The sequence below is a fragment of the Moschus berezovskii genome, chromosome 1 (genome assembly GCF_049115385.1).
Source record: "Moschus berezovskii isolate FMDL1 chromosome 1, NW_MosBer_1.0, whole genome shotgun sequence".
In the NCBI taxonomy this organism is placed as follows: domain Eukaryota; kingdom Metazoa; phylum Chordata; class Mammalia; order Artiodactyla; family Moschidae; genus Moschus; species Moschus berezovskii.
In genome coordinates this window covers 99,939,615-99,961,954 of record NC_142460.1, presented here as the reverse complement: position 1 = coordinate 99,961,954, position 22,340 = coordinate 99,939,615, and the positions used below count along the sequence as shown (strand labels likewise).

The 22,340-nt window shown below is 39.1% G+C and overlaps 1 protein-coding gene across 1 annotated transcript in view; it reads left to right on the top strand.

Moving 5' to 3' along the window:
- The window catches only part of TPRG1 (tumor protein p63 regulated 1), a 156,231-nt gene extending 136,199 nt beyond the window's left edge, over positions 1-20,032 (top strand). The window contains exons 5-6 of the mRNA XM_055408077.2: positions 3,112-3,265; positions 19,800-20,032. Coding sequence (XP_055264052.2) covers positions 3,112-3,265; positions 19,800-19,994 — 349 coding nt within the window. The 3' untranslated portion in view covers positions 19,995-20,032. The remainder of the gene's footprint in view (positions 1-3,111; positions 3,266-19,799) is intronic.
- Positions 20,033-22,340: the final 2,308 nt, after the last annotated feature.

Genomic DNA, 22,340 nt, shown 5'->3' with positions numbered 1-22,340 from the left:
TTAGCTGGGATCTCTGGGCAGGCTTTGTGCCCACAGATTATGGCTGGCTCCTTCAGGCAATTCTTTTACCTCTGTGTCTGTTGGAAATGATGCTGCATTGTGTAATGGCAGAAGCTTAACTTGGGATGTATTTTGTAATTATAGCCCAGGATGGTGAAAAGACCCCTAAATGGAATCTTGAGAGACCAGGGCTATCCCCAGGTCACCCCTGTGTGTGGTGATGCTTCAGGATAGCCTTAGTCCTTTCTGAGACTCAGTTTTCTCATCTTTCTCGGTTCTATCTTCCAAAAGCCCTTCTGGCTCTGAGATTCTACAGTTTATAAACCTTAAACTATTATTTCACCACATGGTGCCTGATTTGTTCTTTTCCATGTTTGTAAAACATTGTGGTAGGTGCTAAAGTTCCTGAGGAGTGATGGAACAGTACTGGGTGAGGGTTTTGCAGCAGAAGATGTGTTCTCCTCATTGGGGCTAATTTGATGCTCCTAAACTAAAGAAGCCACAGTCCATAGGTTTCTTGTAGATCTTGTATGTCCTTGACTGGGTAATGCTAGTAGCATCATGACAATAGCTGTCTACACCATTTACATAGAGTTACTGAGGTCATAAAATATCACCACGTGGAGACACCCTAAAGGAAATATGGGGAAACTGAGATTCAGAAAGAGAAATGAGATTGACTATATAGTCACATAGCATTAAGTGTCAGAACCAAGACTTCCACAGCACTCCCTGACTTCCTGTTCATTGCATTTTTTATGCTATTCTCTCCCCTCGGATGACCACTCCCATGGTACCACATGTAACTGTTTAATAAAGCATTCCTGGTCATATTCTCCACAGTTGCCTTAGTGATATTTGACAGAATATGACACATTTTTATGGCACTCTAGTTCTAAAAGATTTGCTGAGAAATACCACCTTAGTTTTACCTTTAGAGAAATTGCTCAGTTGTAGATTTCTCTTCCCAGCTATCACCTCTAGAGCTCAGGAGAGAAGGTTGGCTGAACTTGTCTATTTGGAAGTAGTATATTACATTTCTGAAAGGCATTGCCACACTCAAATTGATCGGTTGCTTAGAAATAGGATCCCTCTTGAATTTCATGCTTTTAAACTTCCTTTGGGGTTTCCCTAAAGTAAAAGAATATAAACTATATTTACTGGGAAAGCTATCTGGGCAGATTTTCATCCCCTTTGGATGAAAGGAAAATTGCACCTAGCACATAAATTGACATATGAAGTAGTAAATAATTGTATCATGCAGGTTGTTTTAATGGACTCAAGCCAGAATGCTCCATTAACCAGCATGCATAGAATATTCATTGAGTTTAAGGCTTATTATCAGGCCAGGGAAAAAAAGGAATGAAGTAAAGTATGGGAGGGTTGGGATTGTAGATAAATGTCAGTGTGTATACTCAGTCATGTCTGACTCTTGCAGCCCCATAGACTGAATCCCACAAGGCTTCTCTGGCCATGAGAGTTTTCAGACAAGAATACTGGAGTGGGTAGCCATTTCCTCCTCCAGAGGATCTGTCATATCCAGGGGTTGAACCCCATCTGCTATGTCTTCTGCATTGCAGGAAGATTCTTTACCCTCTGAGCCACCAAGGAAGCCAGTATAGCAGCTAAGAAAATGAACCAGTAGAAAGGGAAATTTAGCGATATTCAATGATATTTTAATTTTTCTTTCTTTTCATTTCTTTTTTCTCCTTCCTGGGCAAAGGATTAAGGACCAAAAAAAAAAAAAAAAAAAGGCTGGATATCAGCCTTCAGATAGAATCATCAAAAATCTGAGAATTGGGCAGCAGAATGTTCCAGGCGGTTTTCTTACTTCCCTTTCGTAAGAAGAAGCTTAGGCCAGTCGGGGTGTTTTATATGTAGGTGTGAGATTGTGTTTATACACATCTCTACATGGATAAACATTTGGAAACCACAGTGACATTCCCAAAGGAATCTATCCTTAATACAGGAAGTGACAGCTTTGTGAAGGCATCACAGTTGAGCTCTGGTTTTTCCTTCTAGATCCCAGGATTTAATTTCTAGAAGAAATGAGAGCTCTGTGATGTTCCATGGGGCTGCTTAGAATTACAGGTAACAGTTTTAAAGCTTGTTGAATGCGAAGCACCTGAGATTGGCTTAACCTCCAGGGACCTCTTTGCATTCAGAAATGTCTAAAACCACAAACTGTAAGTTCTGAAGGGTACAGGCAAAAAGAAGAAGCCACAGAGATTACAGACGTGTTGTTCACTGAGACCACATTCCCCTCCCACAACTCCCCTCCTATCATCACTCCCAAACCTACTTTCTCTTGCTCGGCACTTGGGTTGACTAAATAGACTTGGCCTCTAAAAGATAGTGGTGCCGCCCACATACTGTGGATCAGAACTGTGACCAGGCAGAGCTCTGGCATGTTTGTTGCTGCAGTTCTGGTGGATGAAATGTGTGCAGAGAATAGAGAACCAGGAGACATAAAAGCTGAGGTCACAGGGCCTTTTGAATTGGCCATCAATTCTCTTAAAGATCAAACATACCCTTCTACTACAGAAGTCCCAATGTCTTTTCTCAGTCATTTCTTGCCTGGTTTTACTGCTTGGTAGATGCTGTAGTTGTTATTATCTTCCTTCTCCTTGAAACCATCTCCCATGTTGACTATGTCTTCCATGTTTCAATTCCTGTCCTGCCACCTTGCCTCTTCTTTCTTTCTTTCTCTTTTAACTTTGACCATCAGAATATTGGCATAACTTCAGTATCCTTATTTCCAGCCTTGGTTTCTGTCCAGAACACCAGAGTCACATTTCCAACCAAGCATTAACTTACAGAATTCTCAACAACACCTTGAACTGATCATATTGTTGTTGTTCAGTTGCCAAGTCATGTCTTTATGACCCCATGGACTGCAGCACACCAGGCCTCTCTGTCCCTGGCTCATCGTGTGTGAGACCAAATCCCATCCTTTTCTTCCTTGGAAGAATTCAGCTAGTTGGTAGGTCAGCCACTTATCTCAGCATCAGTACAAAGGCTGACTGGGGTAGTACATTTCCTTTGCATCCTTTTCTTTTTGGTTTAATCTTATGAAGATGATTAACCTAAGGGAAAGATTCTTTCTTGCAGGAGACAAGGAGAAGGCCTTAGGATCTACTGGGGGAGTCCTGAGCAACAGCCACTGTTAGTCCGCTGGAATCCGTGGTCCACTGAGATGCCTTATGCTACCTTCACTGAGCACCCTATGAAATACACAAGTGAGAAGTTTTTCGAAATTTGCAAGGTAGGAGGCAGCTTGGGCATCACTCTTAAATTAGTATTTTTGAAAAATCTATGTGCTTTAAAAACATGTACTGTTAAAAAAATGATAAGATTCAACCTGGGCTTTATATAGACAAAAGTTATAATAGGTTTATAAAATTTTTTTTAGTAAATAGTGGAGCTGTTTTATATTAGAAAAAATGCATAGTATTTATATTAACCATATGATGCTATTTCCTCTTGCTAATATCTTAGCAAAAATTATAGTGTAATATTGTTGAAAAATTGCAATACTTGTGATCATTTATGTTTATTGCTTACAGTGTATATAGAATTTTCTCCGTATAATTAAATTATAATTATTTTATTCAGAGAAGGAATGTAGAATAGTGTTAAGTAGGAAGTCAGATATAGCTCTGTGATCATGTTTAATCACTTTTTTCCTCTAAGCCTTGGTAGTATTTTCTCTAAAATGGACTTGATGAACAACTCCCTTTCCTCTGAACCTCACTGGGCATTATAAGGTTAAATGGGATAAAGTATATATAAATGCTCCATAAATTGTAAAGAAATTAAGAGTATTTTTAATGTCTTTAAATCTCATCTTCCCAAGTAGATTTTAAATTTGTCTCAGATGGCTGAGAGGTCCCCTTCTACTATTATTTCAACTTTCCTAGGGAGACTTAAACTGTTCTTGGACACTCTGAATAGTCAGAAAGTAAAACAGAGCTATAAATGCAGTGAAAAATCAGCCTTTATATTTTCAACAAAACCAGATATATACAAGAATATGCATAAGGGCTTCGAAATTCTTACCTTCTATGTCCTTTCTATTTTATCTTTATAGGCTGTCACATCATTTTCAGTTCAGTTCAGTTCAGTCGCTCAATCATTTTAGAATATCATAATTCTTTATTTGCTATAAATTCAAAATATGGCAGTCTGCATGTAAGTCCTTCTATGGTTGGATGGCATATATTCCATTTCTTGCTTTATTTTAAACATACTTCTTCATGTAGTGAGTATGTATGTGTATAAACAAATAATTTTAATTGATAAATCCATTATTTTACAAAAAAGATCTGAGGCAAAATGTATGTGATTAGAGGCTAGAGGGGGTCTTCTTTCCCTCTAATACATAAGTGAAATTGGCTAGAATCCTATTCTGCTCTCAGCAAAAGGCAAGAGTCTTTTGAAGATTTATGTAGATGTCTTCAGGGGCTTATGGTCTCAAGGTTTGCCACTGATGTTAAGCACTTGAAGGCACTAAATTAGTTCATTGTATGGATTATGTGATTCTCCTAATTCACCATACCTCAACCCAAGCATAAACATCAGCCCCTAGTCTGACTCTTAACCACCCAAAGTCATATAGAACAACATAGCACTGACACAAATACATATACATGAGAGAAGACTCATTCAGGACTTCTGGGAGATACAATAGAAATTTACATCACAATAATGCCCAGAGCTTCAGATGGAATATTGGATCTTCTTACTTTTAAAAGACATTATTAACAATAATGCTCAGATGCATTGCTTCAGAATCTCATCTTCTCTTTCCTTCTCTTGTTCTTCCCAAAACTCCTGTTCTTTTCCTCTTCCTTATTAAAGTGCAGAGTCATTTATCTGTTTCTTTTTTTTAATATATGTTAATCCAACTGAAATAGCTTAATAATGTATGTTTCCAAAGCCATTTCCAGCCTTTAAAGGGAATCTGGTTCTAATCATTAATATAATATATATTTTGAAGTAGTAGTCACTCTTTTGTATTACAAGTCAAAAATAAATACCCCCTGCTTTGGCTATGGCATCCATCACTTCCTGGGCCAAGTCTTCTCTTATTTCTCATACCTGGTATGTTTAAGCACTTATTCTCTGAGTGTTCTTTGCTGGAAGAAATTCAAGGTAAAGGACTAAAAATAAGTTCTGTTACCTGCAGAGAAATACCACTGCATGGCTCTAATGCTTGATAGTGCTTTATTTTTTTCTGCCATATAGAAATAAAATCAAACACTTTAAAAGGAAGATGAAAAATAAAATATCAAAAGGTAGTGGAAACAAGGTCCTACTGTATAGCACAGGGAACTCTGCTCAATGTTAAGTGGCAGCCTGGATGGGAGGGGAGTGTAGGGGAGAATGGATACGTGTATACATAAGGCTAAGTCCTTTTACTATTCACTTGAAACTATCACAACTTTGTTAATTGGCTATAATCCAATATAAAATAGAAAGTTTATAAAGGGGTTGTGGTAGAATAACTACCCCCTAAATATATATGAATGCAGTTAGTAGACTGGGACATTACATTTTGCCCAAGACTTCCTATCAGCCAAGGCTAAAAGGGAAGCTTGAGGTTCATATAGCTCTCCTTAGATGGAAGTAAGAATAGCGGGGTGTGTGTGTGTGTGTGTGTGTGTGTGTACGTGCGTGTGTGTGTGTGTGCATGCTCATGCATGCATACATGGGTATGAGCAGGGCTAGTGGTTAGTTAATTAACTGGTTTGTTTTCAGTCAATCAAACTACTCTGTGAATCTGTTAAGTGTATTTTCTTTAAGGATTTTCTCATTCAACTATTCTTTCAAAGTCTTCTTTTCTTCCTATAAACAGTCTGGAACCTTCATTTGCCAAACCATTTCTTAGTCAAAGGCCACCCTGAGTCCCAGACCTCTAAGAAAACCAGTGACCTCAGTCTGGGATATGAGATGATGACTGCTCTGATCCAGTTCTTTGTGTCTTTGTTTCTCTTTTATTGTTGGTTTTTATGTCACGAAGTTATTTGTGTTTAGGACTTTTTCCAAAATTGGCTTTGATTAATATTCAGTTATATTAATGCAAAAGTATAAATAAGAATAGTAATTCTGGGGATATAGAATCCCTTTTATATAAATATTTTGGTATAATACAATCTTTAAAGGGTAATTGAAACTAGTTTTTTTAAATTTCTCTCATGAATGAAAGAGGAAAAAGTAAAAGAATACGGCAAAAGTGCATAACGAAATGAAGTACCTGAAGTGATTTAATTCAGTTTGAAAATGAAGGCCACTCAATCATGTCTGACTCTTTTTCTCCAGTGCCTTCTCCAGGGGATCTTCCCAACCCAGGGATTGAGCCCAGGTCTCCCACATTGCAGGCAGATTCTTTACCAGTTGATCCACAGGAAAGCCCAAGAATACTGGAATGGGTAGCCTATCCTTTCTCCAGGGGATCTTCCCAATCCAGGAATAGAACTGGGGCCTCCTGCATTGCAGGCGGATTTTTTTACCAACTGAGCTTCGAGGGAAGCCCTAATTCAATTTAGGAAACCCACAATGGCAGAAGAGAGGGAATTATGTGGAACTGAGCTCTCCACAGTCAAAAATTTCAAGTTATTTATGATCTAATGGAATAACTTATTTTTAAAAGTACATTTATAAAATTCCTTTTATTTTGTTTTTACTCAGAGTCTTTTATTCTACAGCACTTGGAATCTCTTTATTTGACAAATGTTTTCTTGTACCTACAAGTTGTGGGTATTATGCTTGTGATTAAGAATAGAAATATAAATGAGACAAGATTCTTGCCTTTGTGGAAGGCGTCATTTAATAGAGGAAGCAGATAAAAATACAAAGATTTTAAAATAAGTATTAAAGAACTGAAAAAGAAGTTTGGATCAGATGTAAGGATGTGGAGACAGTTGAAAGTGCATGGAGTGTCTTAGACACAGACAGCTTAGCTGGAGTTTAATCTTGTGTATTTCTCACCATAACTGTATTGGCTCATATGGTACATGCTGCTGCTGCTGCTGCTAAGTCACTTCAGTCGTGTCTGACTCTGTGTGACCCCATAGACGGAAGCCCACCAGGCTCCCCCATCCCTGGGATTCTCCAGGCAAGAACACTGGAGTGGGTTGCCATTTCCTTCTCCAATGTGTGAAAGTGAAAAGTGAAAGTGAAGTCACTCAGTCGTGTCCGAACCTCAGCGACCCCACGGACTGCAGCCTACCAGGCTGCTCCATCCATGGGATTTTCTAGGCAAGAGTACTGGAGTGGCTTGCCATTGCCTTCTCCACATATGGTACATATAAGTACCTAAACTACATTAGGGATGCTAGGAATGGAGAGAGATGAGGAAATCTTGAGATATTCAGGATATCAGTGGAAGAAGACAACTGATAGGATATTCTAGGTGAATGAGAAGCAGAAGTCAAAGATGGTATGTTCTGTTTTGGTAGATGGTGAGTCCATTAATTTAAATGGAGAGAACTAAAAGAAGACTAGGTGTGGGGATTCTGTTCAGGACATGTTGAGTTTGAAATGTTCACAAAATGTGGAGTTGAGCTGGTTGCCAGAAGTTAGAAATTTAGATCTGTTTGAAGCTCAGGAGAGAAAGTTGAACTGGTAATATAGGTGTCAGATCATACGACACTGGGGCAAAGCTGAGTCATGGGATTGATTGGGCTGAAAGGTACCCGAGGAAGGAGCATTAATGGGTAAATTGCATTCAAATTCAAATTTATATCTCTAAGTCCTTTAGCACTAATCTAAAAAGTCCCCATCAATTTATGAAATACTATGTCAAAATTCATTCCTTCTTTTACCTATCTCACTAAGTCTACATCATTTCCACATCTGATAAGTATGACAGTCAAGTGGCCTCTTTCCAGATATTCTTGCTCACCTCCAAGCCTTACCAACTTTTTCAATCTGCGCGTTCACATACTTTGCATTACTCATATAAAACAGTTGTGAAAATAGAAAATAACATTTTTGGTATTGCTTTTATTATTATAAGACATAATAATTTCATATAAATTTTGTAATTACATGATATTTATTGATTACAGTTTGCACGTTTTCATGTAATTCAACTAACAAATACTCTTTGAGGTCAGAATGCTATCTCCACTTTAAAAGTGAAGGTTCTTAGAGTGGTTAAGTGAATTGACTGAGGTATTATAATAATAACAACTGTATTTCCGCATTCAATTTGTTAATGCTCAAGGAAATGCCTAAAAACCAGAGGGAAGTCTGTGTGTGTGCATATTCATAGTCACTGCTATGATATATGATAGGGTAGGATATGATATCATATTTTTACAACCAAGGTCAGTTATTCTTAATTGTTTCATCCACTTTATATTTGCAACTTCTAGTCGTATCTTTCTTCTTTTAACCATTTGTTACAGAATTAGTTTCATTTGCTCAATGCACAGCAAGCCATATGCTTAGATGTTGAGGTTTTCTACAGAGAAAGGATTTCTTCACAAGGAGAAAAAAAGAAGAGAGGAGAACAGATCTCCAATTTGCTTCCCCAAAGGCAAGAGGCTTGAGATCTTTATGAGATAAAGAAGCAGGGTGGTCTGAGGCATGGAGAAAGGTGATTGAAGGCAAGAAAAAGCTGAGGTGATCTGTGTTCCATGCAGGCATACCTGTTAACTGCTTCTTCTTCGGAAGCATATTCAGAAAATGTCAGCATCAGCATGATCTGAGGGTGGAGTTTTTGGCCCTCTGACATCAAGAGGTCATTCTTTGGACACTTAGGTAGGCCCAGTTAAATGGTCAGAAGTCTTGACCAGTTGGAACCATCAAGACTGGCTCCATGTGTTGAAAATCAACTTAAGCCACCATTGCTATGGTGGTGGTGGTGGTGGTTTAGCCGCTAAGTCATGTCCAACTCTTGTGACCCTGTGGACTATAGCCCGCCAGGCTCCTCTGCCCATGGGATTCTCCAGACAAGAATATTGGAGTGGGTTGCATTCTCTTCTCCAGGGGATCTTCCTAACCCAGGGAACAAACTCAGGTCTCCTGCATTGCAGGCAGATTCTTTACCAACTGAGCCACCAGGGAAGCCCCCACCATTGCTAAGGCTACTCCTAATTAGAGGCATGATCGATAACGGGCAGTTAAAGGAATCTTGTGATATATTCTCTAATCTACATGAACCTTAGAGGGCTTGCAATTTGCAGGAACAATTAAAGTGAGTTTGATCAGTGAAGATGGGTTACAGGGAGGTATTTATTAAGCAAATTATAGATCAAAGATCTAAGTGATAACTGTGCTTGATTTCACATTGTCTTAATGGATTCTTTGATTGTGTGGAGAGTCTTGTTGAGAGGAACTAGTGATTGAGTCCAGAGCTTTAGAATAGTAGTGAATAGATCATGAAAGCTCTATTGCCTAATCAAAGTGAGCTACAGACCAACTCTTTTTACTTTTGTCTGGCATCTTTCTTCTTATTTTTGAGGGAATTATGAACCAATATTTTAGTAATCAAATGTAACTTTATATTCTTAACCCCTTGGTTTCCCACCACATAGACTGAACAAATATTTGTTTGTTTATTTTTATTATTTTAATTGTTTGGCTGCTCAACTTTTGGAGTCTTCATTCCCTGACTTAGGATTGAACCTAGATTGAATGACTGATTTCATTGGTCTTGACAATGAAGGCACTGAGTCCTAACCACTGGATTGCCATGGCATTCCTTAACAAATATTTGTTAAGTGTCCACCTGGCATACTGTTAATATATGCAGGGCAATGCAGTGGGTAATCATTGGGATTTTGTTTGTTTAGTTACTGAGTTGTATTCTACTCTTTTGTGACCCCATGGACTGTATTCTGCCAGGCTCCTCTGTCTATGGGATTTCCCAGGCAAGAATGTTAGAGTAGGTTACCATTTCCTTCTCGAGTGGCTCTTCGGAACCCAGGGATCGAACTTGTGTCTCCTGCATTGGCAGGCAGATTCTTTACCGCTGAGCCACCAGGGAAGCCCTAATTGTTGGGATAGCAAGAAGAATAAAACATTTATGCCATTTATAGTCTAGAGGGAGAATGCAAAAATGGTACTTAACAAATTATAATTTAATGTGTAAATACTGTTGATAGAATCAAAAGGTTCTATCAGAGCCCAACAAAAAGGATAAGTCCTAAAGTTAACAAATGTGATAACATTTGATGTGAAACTCGAGTGATTTAGCCAACAAAGCAGATGCAGAAAGACATATTAAGTAAAAAAAAAACATGATTAGAAGCTGCAAATTACAAAGGTGTATAAAATGTTCTTGGACAAAGAGTCATTCACTTAAGCTAGAGTTTAAAGTGTGTGTGTGCATGTGTGCGTGCGTACATGTGCATATATGCATGGGGAGGGTTGCGGAAATGGAATAGGATGAGGATGGAAATTAGAATTTGTAGGGAAAAAAGCTTCTGCCTCATCCTCCTTTTTTGCTCTATACTCACAGTCACAGTGTCTCTATAAAGATAATTCTAAGTAATTGTGCAAGGATGATATAAACATTCTGTTCAGTTGTCCGGCTTCCCAAGTGGTTTCCATTGTTGGGTGTTGGATGGACTTACTTTTTATTTCAACATGCTTCACTTGTTACAATGGAAGGGTGAAACCTGTAGCCTGAGGCTTGGAAAACCTGCTCAGCAAAGGAATGTGGGCCTGCAGGCATGAAACCTGGTCTCTTTACCCGGGGTAAACAGGAAGCAAGGGATGGCTGTAATAAGGAAAACTGAGACTTTGGGCAGTGAACTGCTGGCAGACAGCACCTGAAGCAAACCAGGGGCCCCGTCACTCAGCTGGTAAACAACTGCTGTGAAGTCAAGAATGTTACACATACACACACACACACACACATACACACACACACAAAATAACCGCTGTGAAGTCAAGAATGTTACACACACCACACACACACACACACACACACACCACACACACACACACACACACAAAATAACCGCTGTGAAGTCAAGAATATTACACACACACACCACACACACACACACACACCTATCCTTTACCCTAACCAGCACACAGGTCTTCTGTAACCGGAGTTGTTAAAACTTGACCCTCTGTTTTTGAGGCTGGAATAAAAGAGGGAGCCAGGGGTGGGCGTATAAAAGCTTTTAAAGAAAAGTATGTGGCTGGTGGCATTCATATCAAATGACACAACGTTCCTGTCACACAGATTAAGTTCAGGTGCTTGAAATGCTCAAGAGCCAGCTTGGGGACTTGGCCTTTTGTCTGCCTCTCCGTCATGCCCAGCTTGTCCCTCTGTCTTCATGGTCCATCTTCTTCTTAAAGGGCTCACAGAAATGACTAGAAATGAAGGGCATCTTACTCGAGTGAAATGCCAAGTTCAGTGAATATAAACTAGTGTCAACTTTTTCTTTCTAGAATTTTGATTCTGAGGCCACAGAGAATTCTCATGAAATAAAACTTACAATGAGGACTGGGGAGGCATTCTGTAACCCAATTTTATATATATATATATATATGTATGTATGTATAATCTGTGAAAAGGCATCCTGACACCCAAGAAGGTGTTGCCCATGGAAAAGTTGAGGTGAACTGAACCTTGGAATTTATGAAATCATAGTTCAATGATGACGTAGTTAATTATTTATTGACAATATTGATTATTGGCAATAGGCTTCCTTTAATGCCTTTGCAATATGACTCCAAGTTCCAGCTTAATCTTATATCCTTTCCCCAAACCTTCCTGGAAGACATTAGTAGGTGGACACATGCACATAGAGCTTTTACAAATCCTTATTTATTAAAGTTTGATCTTTGTAGACAACTTATGAATTTGATGCTATTAATATCCTTATTTTATATGAGGAACTATAAAATTCAGAGAGGTTAGACTTGCCCAAGATCACATAGCTAGTGAGAACCACATTAGCAGTGTAAGGCCAGATCTGTTTGATCTGAATATTCATGATATATCATGTTCTATGAACAAAGCTAGTGGAGGTGATGGAATTCCTGTTGAACTATTTCAAATCCTGAAAGATGATGCTGTGAAAGTGCTGCACTCAATATGCCAGCAAATTTGGAAAACTCAGCAGTGGCCACAGGACTGGAAAAGGTCAGTCTTCATCCTAATCCCAAAGAAAGGCAATGCCAAAGAATGCTCAAACTATCGTACAATTGCACTCATCTCACACGCTAGTAAAGTCATGCTCAAAATTCTCCAAGCCAGGCTTCAGCAATACATGAACCGTGAAATTCCAGATGTTCAAACTGGTTTTAGAAAAGGCAGAGGAACCAGAGATCAAATTGCCAACATCCACTGGATGGAAAAAGCAAGAGAGCTCCAGAAAGACATGTATAATTGCCAACATCCACTGGATCATGGAAAAAGCAAGAGAGCTCCAGAAAGACATGTATTTCTGCTTCACTGACTATGCCAAAGTCTTTGACTATGTGGATCACAATAAACTGTGGAAAATTCTGAAAAATATGGAAATACCAGACCACCTGACCTGCCTCTTGAGAAACCTGTATGCAAGTCAGGAAGCAACAGTCAGAATTGGACATGGAACAACAGACTGGTTCCAAATAGGAAAAGGAGTACGTCAAGGCTATATATTGTCACTGTGCTTATTTAACTTATATGCAGAGTACATCATGAGGAATGCTGGGCTGGAAGAAACACAAGCTGGAATCAGGATTGCCAGGAGAAATATCAATAACCTCAGATATGCAGATGATACCACCCTTATGGCAGAAAGTGAAGAGGAACTCAAAAGCCTCTTGATGAAAGTGAAAGAAGAGAGTGAAAAGGTTGGCTTGAAGCTCAACATTAAGAAAACGAAGATCATGGCATCTGGTCCCATCACTTCATGGTAAATAGATGGGAAAACAGTGTCAGAATTTATTTTTTTGGGCTCCAAAATCACTGTGGATGCTGATTGAAGCCATGAAATTAAAAGAAGCTTACCCCTTGGAAGGAAAGTTATGACCAACCTAGATAGCATATTAAAAAGCAGAGGCATTACTTTGCCAACAAAGGTCCATCTAGTCAAGGCTATGGTTTATCCCGTGGTCATGTATGGATGTGAGAGTTGGACTGTGAAGAAAGCTGATCGCCGAAGAATTGATGCTTTTGAACTGTGGTGCTGGAGAAGACTCTTGAGCATCCCTTGAACTGCAAGGAGATCCAACCAGTCCATTCTAAAGGAGATCAGTCCTGGGTGTTCATTGGAAGGACTGATGCTAAAGCTGAAACTCCAATACTTTGGCCACCTCATGCGAAGAGTTGACTCACTGGAAAAGACTCTGATGCTGGGAGGGATCGGTGGTAGGAGGAGAAAGGGATGACAGAGAATGAGATGATTGGATGGCATCACCGACTCTGTGGACATGAGTTTGAGTGAACTCCGGGAGATGGTGGTGGACAGGGAGGCCTGGCGTGCTGTGATTCATGGGGTCGCAAAGAGTTGGACACAACTGAGTGACTGAGGTGAACTGAACTGATAATTCCTTTAGTTCAGTGGTTCTCAGCAGGAGACAATTTTATCCCTGGGGGACATTGGCAATATGTGGACAACACTTTTGGTTGTCACACCTGGGGTTGAGGTGCTACTGCTTAGCTTTCTAAAATCTGGAGGACATATTCCCCTGCTGGAAATAATTTCCTTGCCCCAAATAGCAATAATTCCAAGGTAGAGAAATACTAGATTAGTTGTATAGATGAATAGCCGTACTTGTGACTCTGATTCTCAGAAAACTGGATGAAATGTTTGAGATGCATATATGAAATGTGATAGAATAAAAAGTAATTTTTGCCTTGACTGTTTGGGAAGGCATTGTGGAAGTGAAAGGATTTGAGCTTGGTTGTGAAAGATAAATAAGAGCATGGGCACTATATCTCTTTGTGGATTGAACAGACTATCAGAGAGTTTCTTAGGCAAGCTTAATATAGTGGAGTTTTTTATTTTTTAAAGGAAAAGTTTTCTAAAAAGAAAACGTTTCTCAGAACCCAAATATATAAAACTGATAAAAATAAAGCAGCTGTGATTGATGTGATTGTAGCTTTTCTTCCCTAACTTTTCCCCAAGTCTTCAGGCATTTTTTTTTTAATACTATTAATAATAACATTTTCTTGCTTTTCAAAAGAATTCTGAGTTGGATAATGTATGAGTGAACTCCGGGAGTTGGTGATGGACAGGGAGGCCTGGTGTGCTGTGATTCATGGGATCGCAAAGAGTCAGACACGATTGAGCGACTGAACTGACTGACTGACTGATGACATGATCACCCAACCTATAAGGAAATGTAGTGTTCTAAGAAACAAATTTCAAAAAGTATCAAGACTGATTTTTTTCTATATCCCTTTGGAAAATTAAGAACATGAATTCTTTCCTAAATAGAATTTCATTCAAACTCTTCTAGAAACTTACATAACTATAATACAGGTATCAAAACCTAGACATAAAACATCAGTACAATACTATCCTGTAGCAGGGCTTCCTTGGTGGCTCAGATGGTATAGTCTGCCTGTAATGCAAGGGACCCAGGTTCTATCCCTGGGTCAAGAACATCCCCTGGAGAAGGAAATGGCAACCCACTTTACTATTCTTGCCTGGAGAATCCTATGGACAGAGGAGCCTGGAAGGCAACAGTTCATGGTCACAAAGAGTCAGACACGACTGAGACACACTTTCACTTTCATAGTACTATTAACTAAAATACAGACCTTATCCAAATTTCATCAGCGTTTTGTTTTGTTTTTCCTAATGTCTTCTGTGTACTCCAGGATTCAGTTCAAGATTCCATGTTATATTTAATTACTCTGTTTCTTCATTCTCCTCCAAACTGTGACAGTCTATCAGTCTTTCCTTCTTTTTTTCCCTATGACCTTGGGGCTTTTGATAGAATGTTCTCATGGTGGGTTTGGCTGATGTTTTCTCATGATTAGGTTGAAGTCTACTTTTTTAAGGGCACAGATACTGCAGAAGTGATGCTGTGTTCTTTCACTGCATCATATTGCAGGTTCACTGTGCCTGTATACCTTGTTACAGATATTAACCTTAATCATTTGTCTAAGATGGTGTATGCCAGATTGCTCCTTTGTAAAGTTAGTATTTTTCCTTTATAATTGATAAATACCTTGGAAGAGATACTTTGATGCTCAACCCATGTCTTTTGAAGTCATGATTTCTGAATAGAATTTAATATAAATCCTTTGGCATCCAGGGAATTTTTATTACTTTAAAATAGGGCATATCACAAGATTAGAAAAATACTTTCTCAAGTCTATGATGCATATTAAGGAAATTGGCATTCAAAGTCTGGAATCAAAAGAAGTAGGACCAAGGAATCTAAACTCTTTCTTGCCTGTGATAATATTTACATCTATAAATAGTATGCTTTAAAATATTTTGAACAATTCACTGGGATTCATGCAATAGTCTGATGAAGTTGGTATTTACCATAATTATTATTTTCCCATTTTCAGATACGTAAAAGGTAACAGAACAAGTAACTCACACAAGTTTTATTTGCATGGCTTTTTTTTTTTCTTTCCTATTTTATGTCCCTTTTGCGCTGAGCTGTGTTGTGCTAAGTTGCTTCAGTCATATCCAGCTTTTTGTAGACCTGTGGACTGTAGCCCTCCAGGTTCCTCTGTCGAGGTAAGAATACTGGAGTGGGTTGCCATGCCCTCCTTCAGGGGATCTTCCCAGCCCAGTAATCAAACCCAGATCTCCTGCATTGCAGGCGGATTCCTTACTATCTGAGCCACCAGGGAAGTCCATGAATACTGGAGTGGGTAGTCTATCCTTTCTCCCGGGTATCTTCCCAACCCAGAAATCAAACCAGGGTCTCCTGCGTTGCAGGCAGTTTCTTTACCAGCTAAGGGAAGCCCCTTGTCCATTATAGATTAGGTCAAATAGTAATGATGGATATATTCTAAATTTTAGATTTTTTTCTTACTAACAAAGAAACTAAGGCTACAATGGAGAAGTGGTTCGCCCAAGGGCAATTTGGTATAAAACTAACAGTTCAGGATAAAACTTATATTGAAAGTGTGATTATGGGTAACAACTGCAGGCTCCTCTTTCTTCATCAAATCATCACTCTGCATTAGTCCCTTAAAGCAAAGATTGGCCCTCCTCATGGAGAAAAGGAAAAACATTTGTCACTTGGTTGAACATGCATAATAATTTATATGGATATTGGAATATACTTTGAAAGTTTTAATTTAGACTTGCAGGCCAGTTGCCTAGAAAACATATTTGGATCTCACTGTGAATAGTCCCTTGTTCCTAATATTCTTTTTCACCAGTGTGCAGAAAATAGAGTGACTCTGGACAAATCATTTACTTTCTCTGAGCCTTGATTTCTAACATGGAAATAATGATGCCTTCTTTTACTTACCTGAGTGGCTTATACTGGAATGAGTTAATGGATGTAAATAAGCTAATTGGAAATACAAAGATCTGGGCTTTCATAATTCATTTCTTTCTTTATATCTCTGTTTGCAGTGCTCCCTAAATTACCCTCCTTTCAACCCAATTCAACCTGATTTGACCAAAAGAATGATTTTTTTTATTATTATTCATTTAACCTAAAGTTCAGGGTAGACTGATCTAGTATCTAGTAACTCGGATGGTTTTGTGAAGAATTTCTCTGTTTTCATGTCTTAGGTCTTTCACTTTTATTGTTTTCAGTCTCAGTAAGGTTCTCAATGTGTGGCCAAAATGACCATGAACACCTCTGGACTTGGATGATATGTTTCAGAGCCGCGTTGGTCATGTGCCGATACCTAAACCGATCTCCTGTGGATTCCTCTGATTGGTTAGAACTCAGTCATGTACTCAAGCCAGCTCCACTTAAGCTATTTTCACTAAATGGAAGAACGTGGCTCTTCAAAGGAAAATAGAGGCATTCTTTTTTAATCTTTTAAAAATTAGTTATTTATTGGCTGTGCTGGATCTTCATTGCTGTGCAGACTTTTCTCTAGTTGTGGGAAGTGGGGGCTATTCTCTAGTTGTGGTGGGCAGGCTTCTTATTGCAGTGGCTTCTCTGCAATGAGAAAAAAGGAGATGGGGATGGCAGAGGATGAGATGGTTGGATAGCTTGTGCTGTGGTGCACTAGCTCTCGGTGTGAAGGCTCCAGCAGTTGTGACTCCTGGGCGCTAGAGCAGAGGCTCAATAGCTGCGGTGCATGGGCTTAGTTGCTCTGTGGCATACATGATCTTCCTGGATCAGGATGAAACCTGTGTCTCTTGCATTGGCAGGCAGATGTGTATCCACTGAACCATCAGGGAAGCCCTGAGGCACTCTTACTGGAAGAAGAATCTCAAACGGAGAGAAGGATGCTGGGCTAGAAAGAACAGCAGCAGTCAGCTAGACCTTCTTTAACCTCATTTCACTTGCTGAAACCCTATTAACCCTTAGAGGATTGTCTCAAATGTCTCCTTTGGAAGTCATTTTTGATCCTCTAACCATATATGATTTCTTTTGTTTTTCTATAATATCTTGTGCCTATTTTTGCTGTTTATTTTCATGGACTTTGTATGATCATTACAAGTTCATTCTTTTTTTTTTTTTTATATTATTATAGTGCCACTGCTCTGTGGGCTTCCCCGATGGCTCAGTGGTAAATAACCCACCCATCAAACTGATACAGCCACTATGGAAGATGGTATGGAGATTCCTTAAAAAACTAGGAATAAAACCACCTTACAACCCAGCACTCCCACTCCTAGGCATATACCCCGAGGAAACCAAAATAGAAAAAGATACATGTACCACAATGTCCACTGCAGCATTATTTACAATATCTAGAATATGGAAGCAACCTAGATGTCCATCGACAGTTCAGTGCAGTTCAGTTCAGTCACTCAGTTGTGTCCAACTCTTTGTGACCCCATGGACAGCAGCACACCCGGCCTCCCTGTCCCTCACCAATTTCTAGCGTTTACCCAAACTTATGTCCATTGAGTCAGTGATTCCATCCAACCATTTCATCCTCTGTTGTCCCCTTCTCCTCCCACCTTCAATCTTTCCCAGCATCAGGGTCTTTTCAAATGAGTCAGCTCTTTGCATCAGGTGGCCAAAATATTGGAGTTTCAGCTTCAACATCAGTCCTTCCAATGAATACCCAGGACTGATCTCCTTTAGGATGGACTGTGAATCTCCTTGCAGTCCAAGGGACTCTCAAGAGTCTTTTCCAACACCACAGTTCAAAAGCATCAATTCTTCAGCGCTCAGCTTTCTTTATAGTCCAACTCTCACATCCATACATGACCACTGGAAAAACCATAGCTTTGACTAGATGGACCTTTGTTGGCAAAGTCATGTCTCTGCTTTTTAATATGCTGCCTAGGTTGGTCATAACTTTCCTGCCAAGGAGTAAGCGTCTTTTAATTTCATGACTGCAGTCACCATCTGCAGTGATTTTGGAGCCCCCCAAAATAAAGTCTGCCACTGTTTCCACTGCTTTCCCATCTATTTGCCATGAAGTAATGGGACCAGATGCCATGATCTTAGTTTTCTGAATGTTGAGCTTTAAGCCAACATTTTCACTCTCCTCTTTCACATTCATCAAGAGGCTCTTTAGCTTCTCTTCACTTTCTGCCATAAGGGTGGTGACATCTGCATATTTGAGGTTATTGATATTTCTCCTGGCAATCTCGATTCTGACTTGTGCTTCATCCAGCCCAGCGTTTCTTGTGATGTACCCTGCATATAAGTACATTCACCTATCCATCAACAGATGAACGGATAAATAAACTGTGGTTCATATATACAATGAAATATTATTCAGCCATAAAAAGGAACACGTTTGAGTCATTCTAATGAGGTGTACAAAGAGTGAAGTAAGAGAAATATAAATATATACTGATACACTGATGAATTTATCTGCAGGGCAACTATGGAGAAACAGACATAGAGAACATACTTATGGACCTGGGGGGAGAAGCGAGAGAGGGTGAGATGCATGGAAAGAGTAACATGGAAACTTACAATACCATATGTGACATAGATAGCCAATGGGAATTTGCTGTATGACTCAGGGAACTCAAACAGGGGCTCTGTGACAATCTAGAAGGGTGGGATGGGGCGTGGAATTGGAGGGAGGTTTGGGAGAGATCAGCCATGGTTTATGGCTGATTCTTGTTGATGTTTGACAGAAAACAACAAAATTATATAAAGCAATTATCCTTCGATTAAAAAATAGATAAAGTGGCAAAAAAGAAAGAACCCACCTGCCAATACAGGAGATGTGAGAGTCACAGTTTCGATCCCTGGGTTGAGAAGATCTCCTGGAGGAGGGCGTGGCAACCCACTCCAGTATTCTTGCCTGGAGAATCCCATGGATAGAGAAGCCTGGAGGGCAACATTCCACAGGGTCACAAGGAGTCAGACACAGCTGAAGTGACTTAGCGCACACACACTGTGAGGGCAGAGGCTATATCTCACTTGTCTGAATCTTCAGCAGTACATGACAGGTGTCTGATCCATACTAGACTATCAGCAAATATTTGTTAAACTGACTTCTTAATGTTGTACAAGTTATGAATAATGAAAAATAAATAAGATGTGGTAGTTAATTTTATTAAGTACAAAATTTATTAACAGATCAATCCATTAAAAGACTAACAGAAGCAATATTAACAATTCCAAGAAATGATTTCTGTTTAAGTAGTAAGAATAAGGGCAGCTCCAGGAGAGTAGTCAACTTTTGTGAGGACTGGCTGGGGAGGGCATGTCTCTGGACCTATTTTGCACTCACTAATTCTGTGTCTTCTTTTCCTCTTCAGTTGTCTGGATTCACGTCTAAGCTTGTTCCAGCTATCCAGAATACCCACAGAAATTCCACTGGATCTGGAAGAGGAAAGGGATTGACGGTGCTCACTGAACCCATTTTGATTGAAACCTACACTGGGCTAATGTCATTCATTGGAAACAGAAACAAACTTGGCTATTCCCTTGCCCGGGGGAGTATTGGTTTTTGATACTCTTTTTGGTGGATAAATACATCATCCATAACTACGTCATTATTGAAGATTCTGTTTAAACTTACCATATTTTTAGATTGAAACAATCAGCTACTTTTAAATAGTATCACATGATTTTAAATATTTAGTATCTTAGATCAAAAAGCTTGATTAGACTGATAAATGCACACTTCATATCTTTTATGAAATTTCTTAAAATCAGAAAATAAATTCACCTAAGTATATTGAATAACATTATCAAGTAAGTATCTGATCATAAACTCAGGGCAGACCCTCTGGGTTCTCGTTTCTCAGTCCCCCAAATGTGGGCATGTTCTGGGTCTTTATTTTCAGCCCTTGGGTCCTGATCTCTCTCACTGGGATCTCAATCTGTATTATTTCAGTTTCCTTTTTATGAGGATGACTTCCAAATCCATAGTCCTGTCCCTGGTATTTCTTTAAAATTCAATTTTGCATTTCTGTCTGCTGATCATCTATATCAGTAGCCACTCTATTCAACTTCTTCAAAATTCTGGATTTCTCTATGAGATTTTAATAGTCACAGTTGTCAGTTTTGATGTCTTTAATCTCTTTGCCAAATACATTACATATAGTATCTCTTTTAGTCTGTCTGGGTTGCTATAAGAAAAATACTACAGACTAGGTGGCTAATAACATAAATTTATTTCTTACAGTTCTGGAGGTTGGAATTCTGAGATTAGGGTACCAACCTGGTCAGGTGTGGGCCCTCTCCTGTGGCTCAGATTTCTTGCTATATCCTTATAGGCAAAGAGGCAAGAGAGTTTTCTTGTGCTTCTTTTATAAGGGTACTAATCCTGATGCTGGGAAAGGTTGAAGGCAAAAGGAGAAGGGGTCGGCAGAGGATGAGATGGTTAGATATCATCACTGACTCAATGGACATGAATCTGAGCAAACTTTAGGAAATAGAGAAGGACAGGGGAGCCTGGTGTGCTGCAGTTTATGGGGTTTAAGAATCGGATACTGAGTGTACTCCGGGAGTTGGTGATGGACAGGGAGGCCTGGCGTGCTGTGATTCATGGGGTCGCGGAGAGTCGGACACGACTGAGCGACTGAACTGAACTGAACTGAAGTGACTGAACATCAACAACAGAATCTCATTCAAGTGGGCTCTGCTCTCATAAGCTAAGGCCCCACCTCTTAATAGCATCACATTGGGATTTCAACATATAAATTTAGGGGGATGGCACAAACAGACCATATTTAGCATTAAGCCCAACACCCAGATGTCAAACTAAAGTTTATTCTTTCAAAATTTTTCATATACTTCTCCTTTTCATTCTCACAGGCATATTATTAGATCACATTTTAAATTCTGTTTAGCTGGATAATTTCTATAACTTTTTAGTTGGTATCATTTCCAAGGCTGAGCCTCTTCTAATTCATTTTGCACTTGTTGCCAGTTTCCAAAAGCACAATTTGATCATATCGTTTCCTGATCAAGAACTTTCAGTGGCTCATTTCCTTTTTGCTGTTTTTTTTTTTTGATTGATTGTTTATGTTTTATTTTTCAATAGCAGATCTTTCCTTCTAATGAATCTATTTCAGGTGCCCAATATGTAAAACAGGTAGAAGTAAGACCACTGTGGTTGAGACAGAGATGGGAATGCCACTGAACTCCTGTCTTTTGGGTCTTAGAAGTGCCTTCTGTGGAATGCCTGTGGATTCTAGAGGGGATAAGAAGCATGTTTTTCAAAAACACTGTTGCAATTCATTCTGTTTACATTTTCTTTTCTCTCATATTTCCTCTTTGTCTCTCCTTGACTTATGTCTAATTGTAAACAACTCAGGAGATTATCTCATCTGTTTTCATCTCTAAACATTTTTTTCAATTTTATTGAATTTTTAAATTATTTTGAAAAAAAGACTTTTAATGTGGAACTCTGTATATTATTAACATAATCAGCTTTTTGCCTGTCCTAAGACCCAAAGTTGAGACATCTTGGCTGGTATTCAATTAAAAAATTCCAGCTTTTTGGGGGGACAGGAAGTTTATGTGAAGTCTAACTTTAAAGTCTTTTCTTCAACCTGCTTACTTCCTCAATTTCAAAGATTTGTCCTCTGATGTTTCCCAAACATCAATTTGATGGAAGCATTCAAAATCTAAACCTTAAATAATTCCCGTTTGATTTTGTCTTTATCTTTATTTACTTCCATTAGTACTCCTCTCTCTCTCTTTCCACTTCCCAGGACCCACATTTTTTTTCCCCTCATGATGGCAAATATTGTTACAGTCCCCAAGGCAGGAAACTTCTATTCAGACTGTAAAAGGAAATGTTGAAATCCTTAGCTGTCCTGTCAACAGTAGTGGAATGAAAAGTCGTT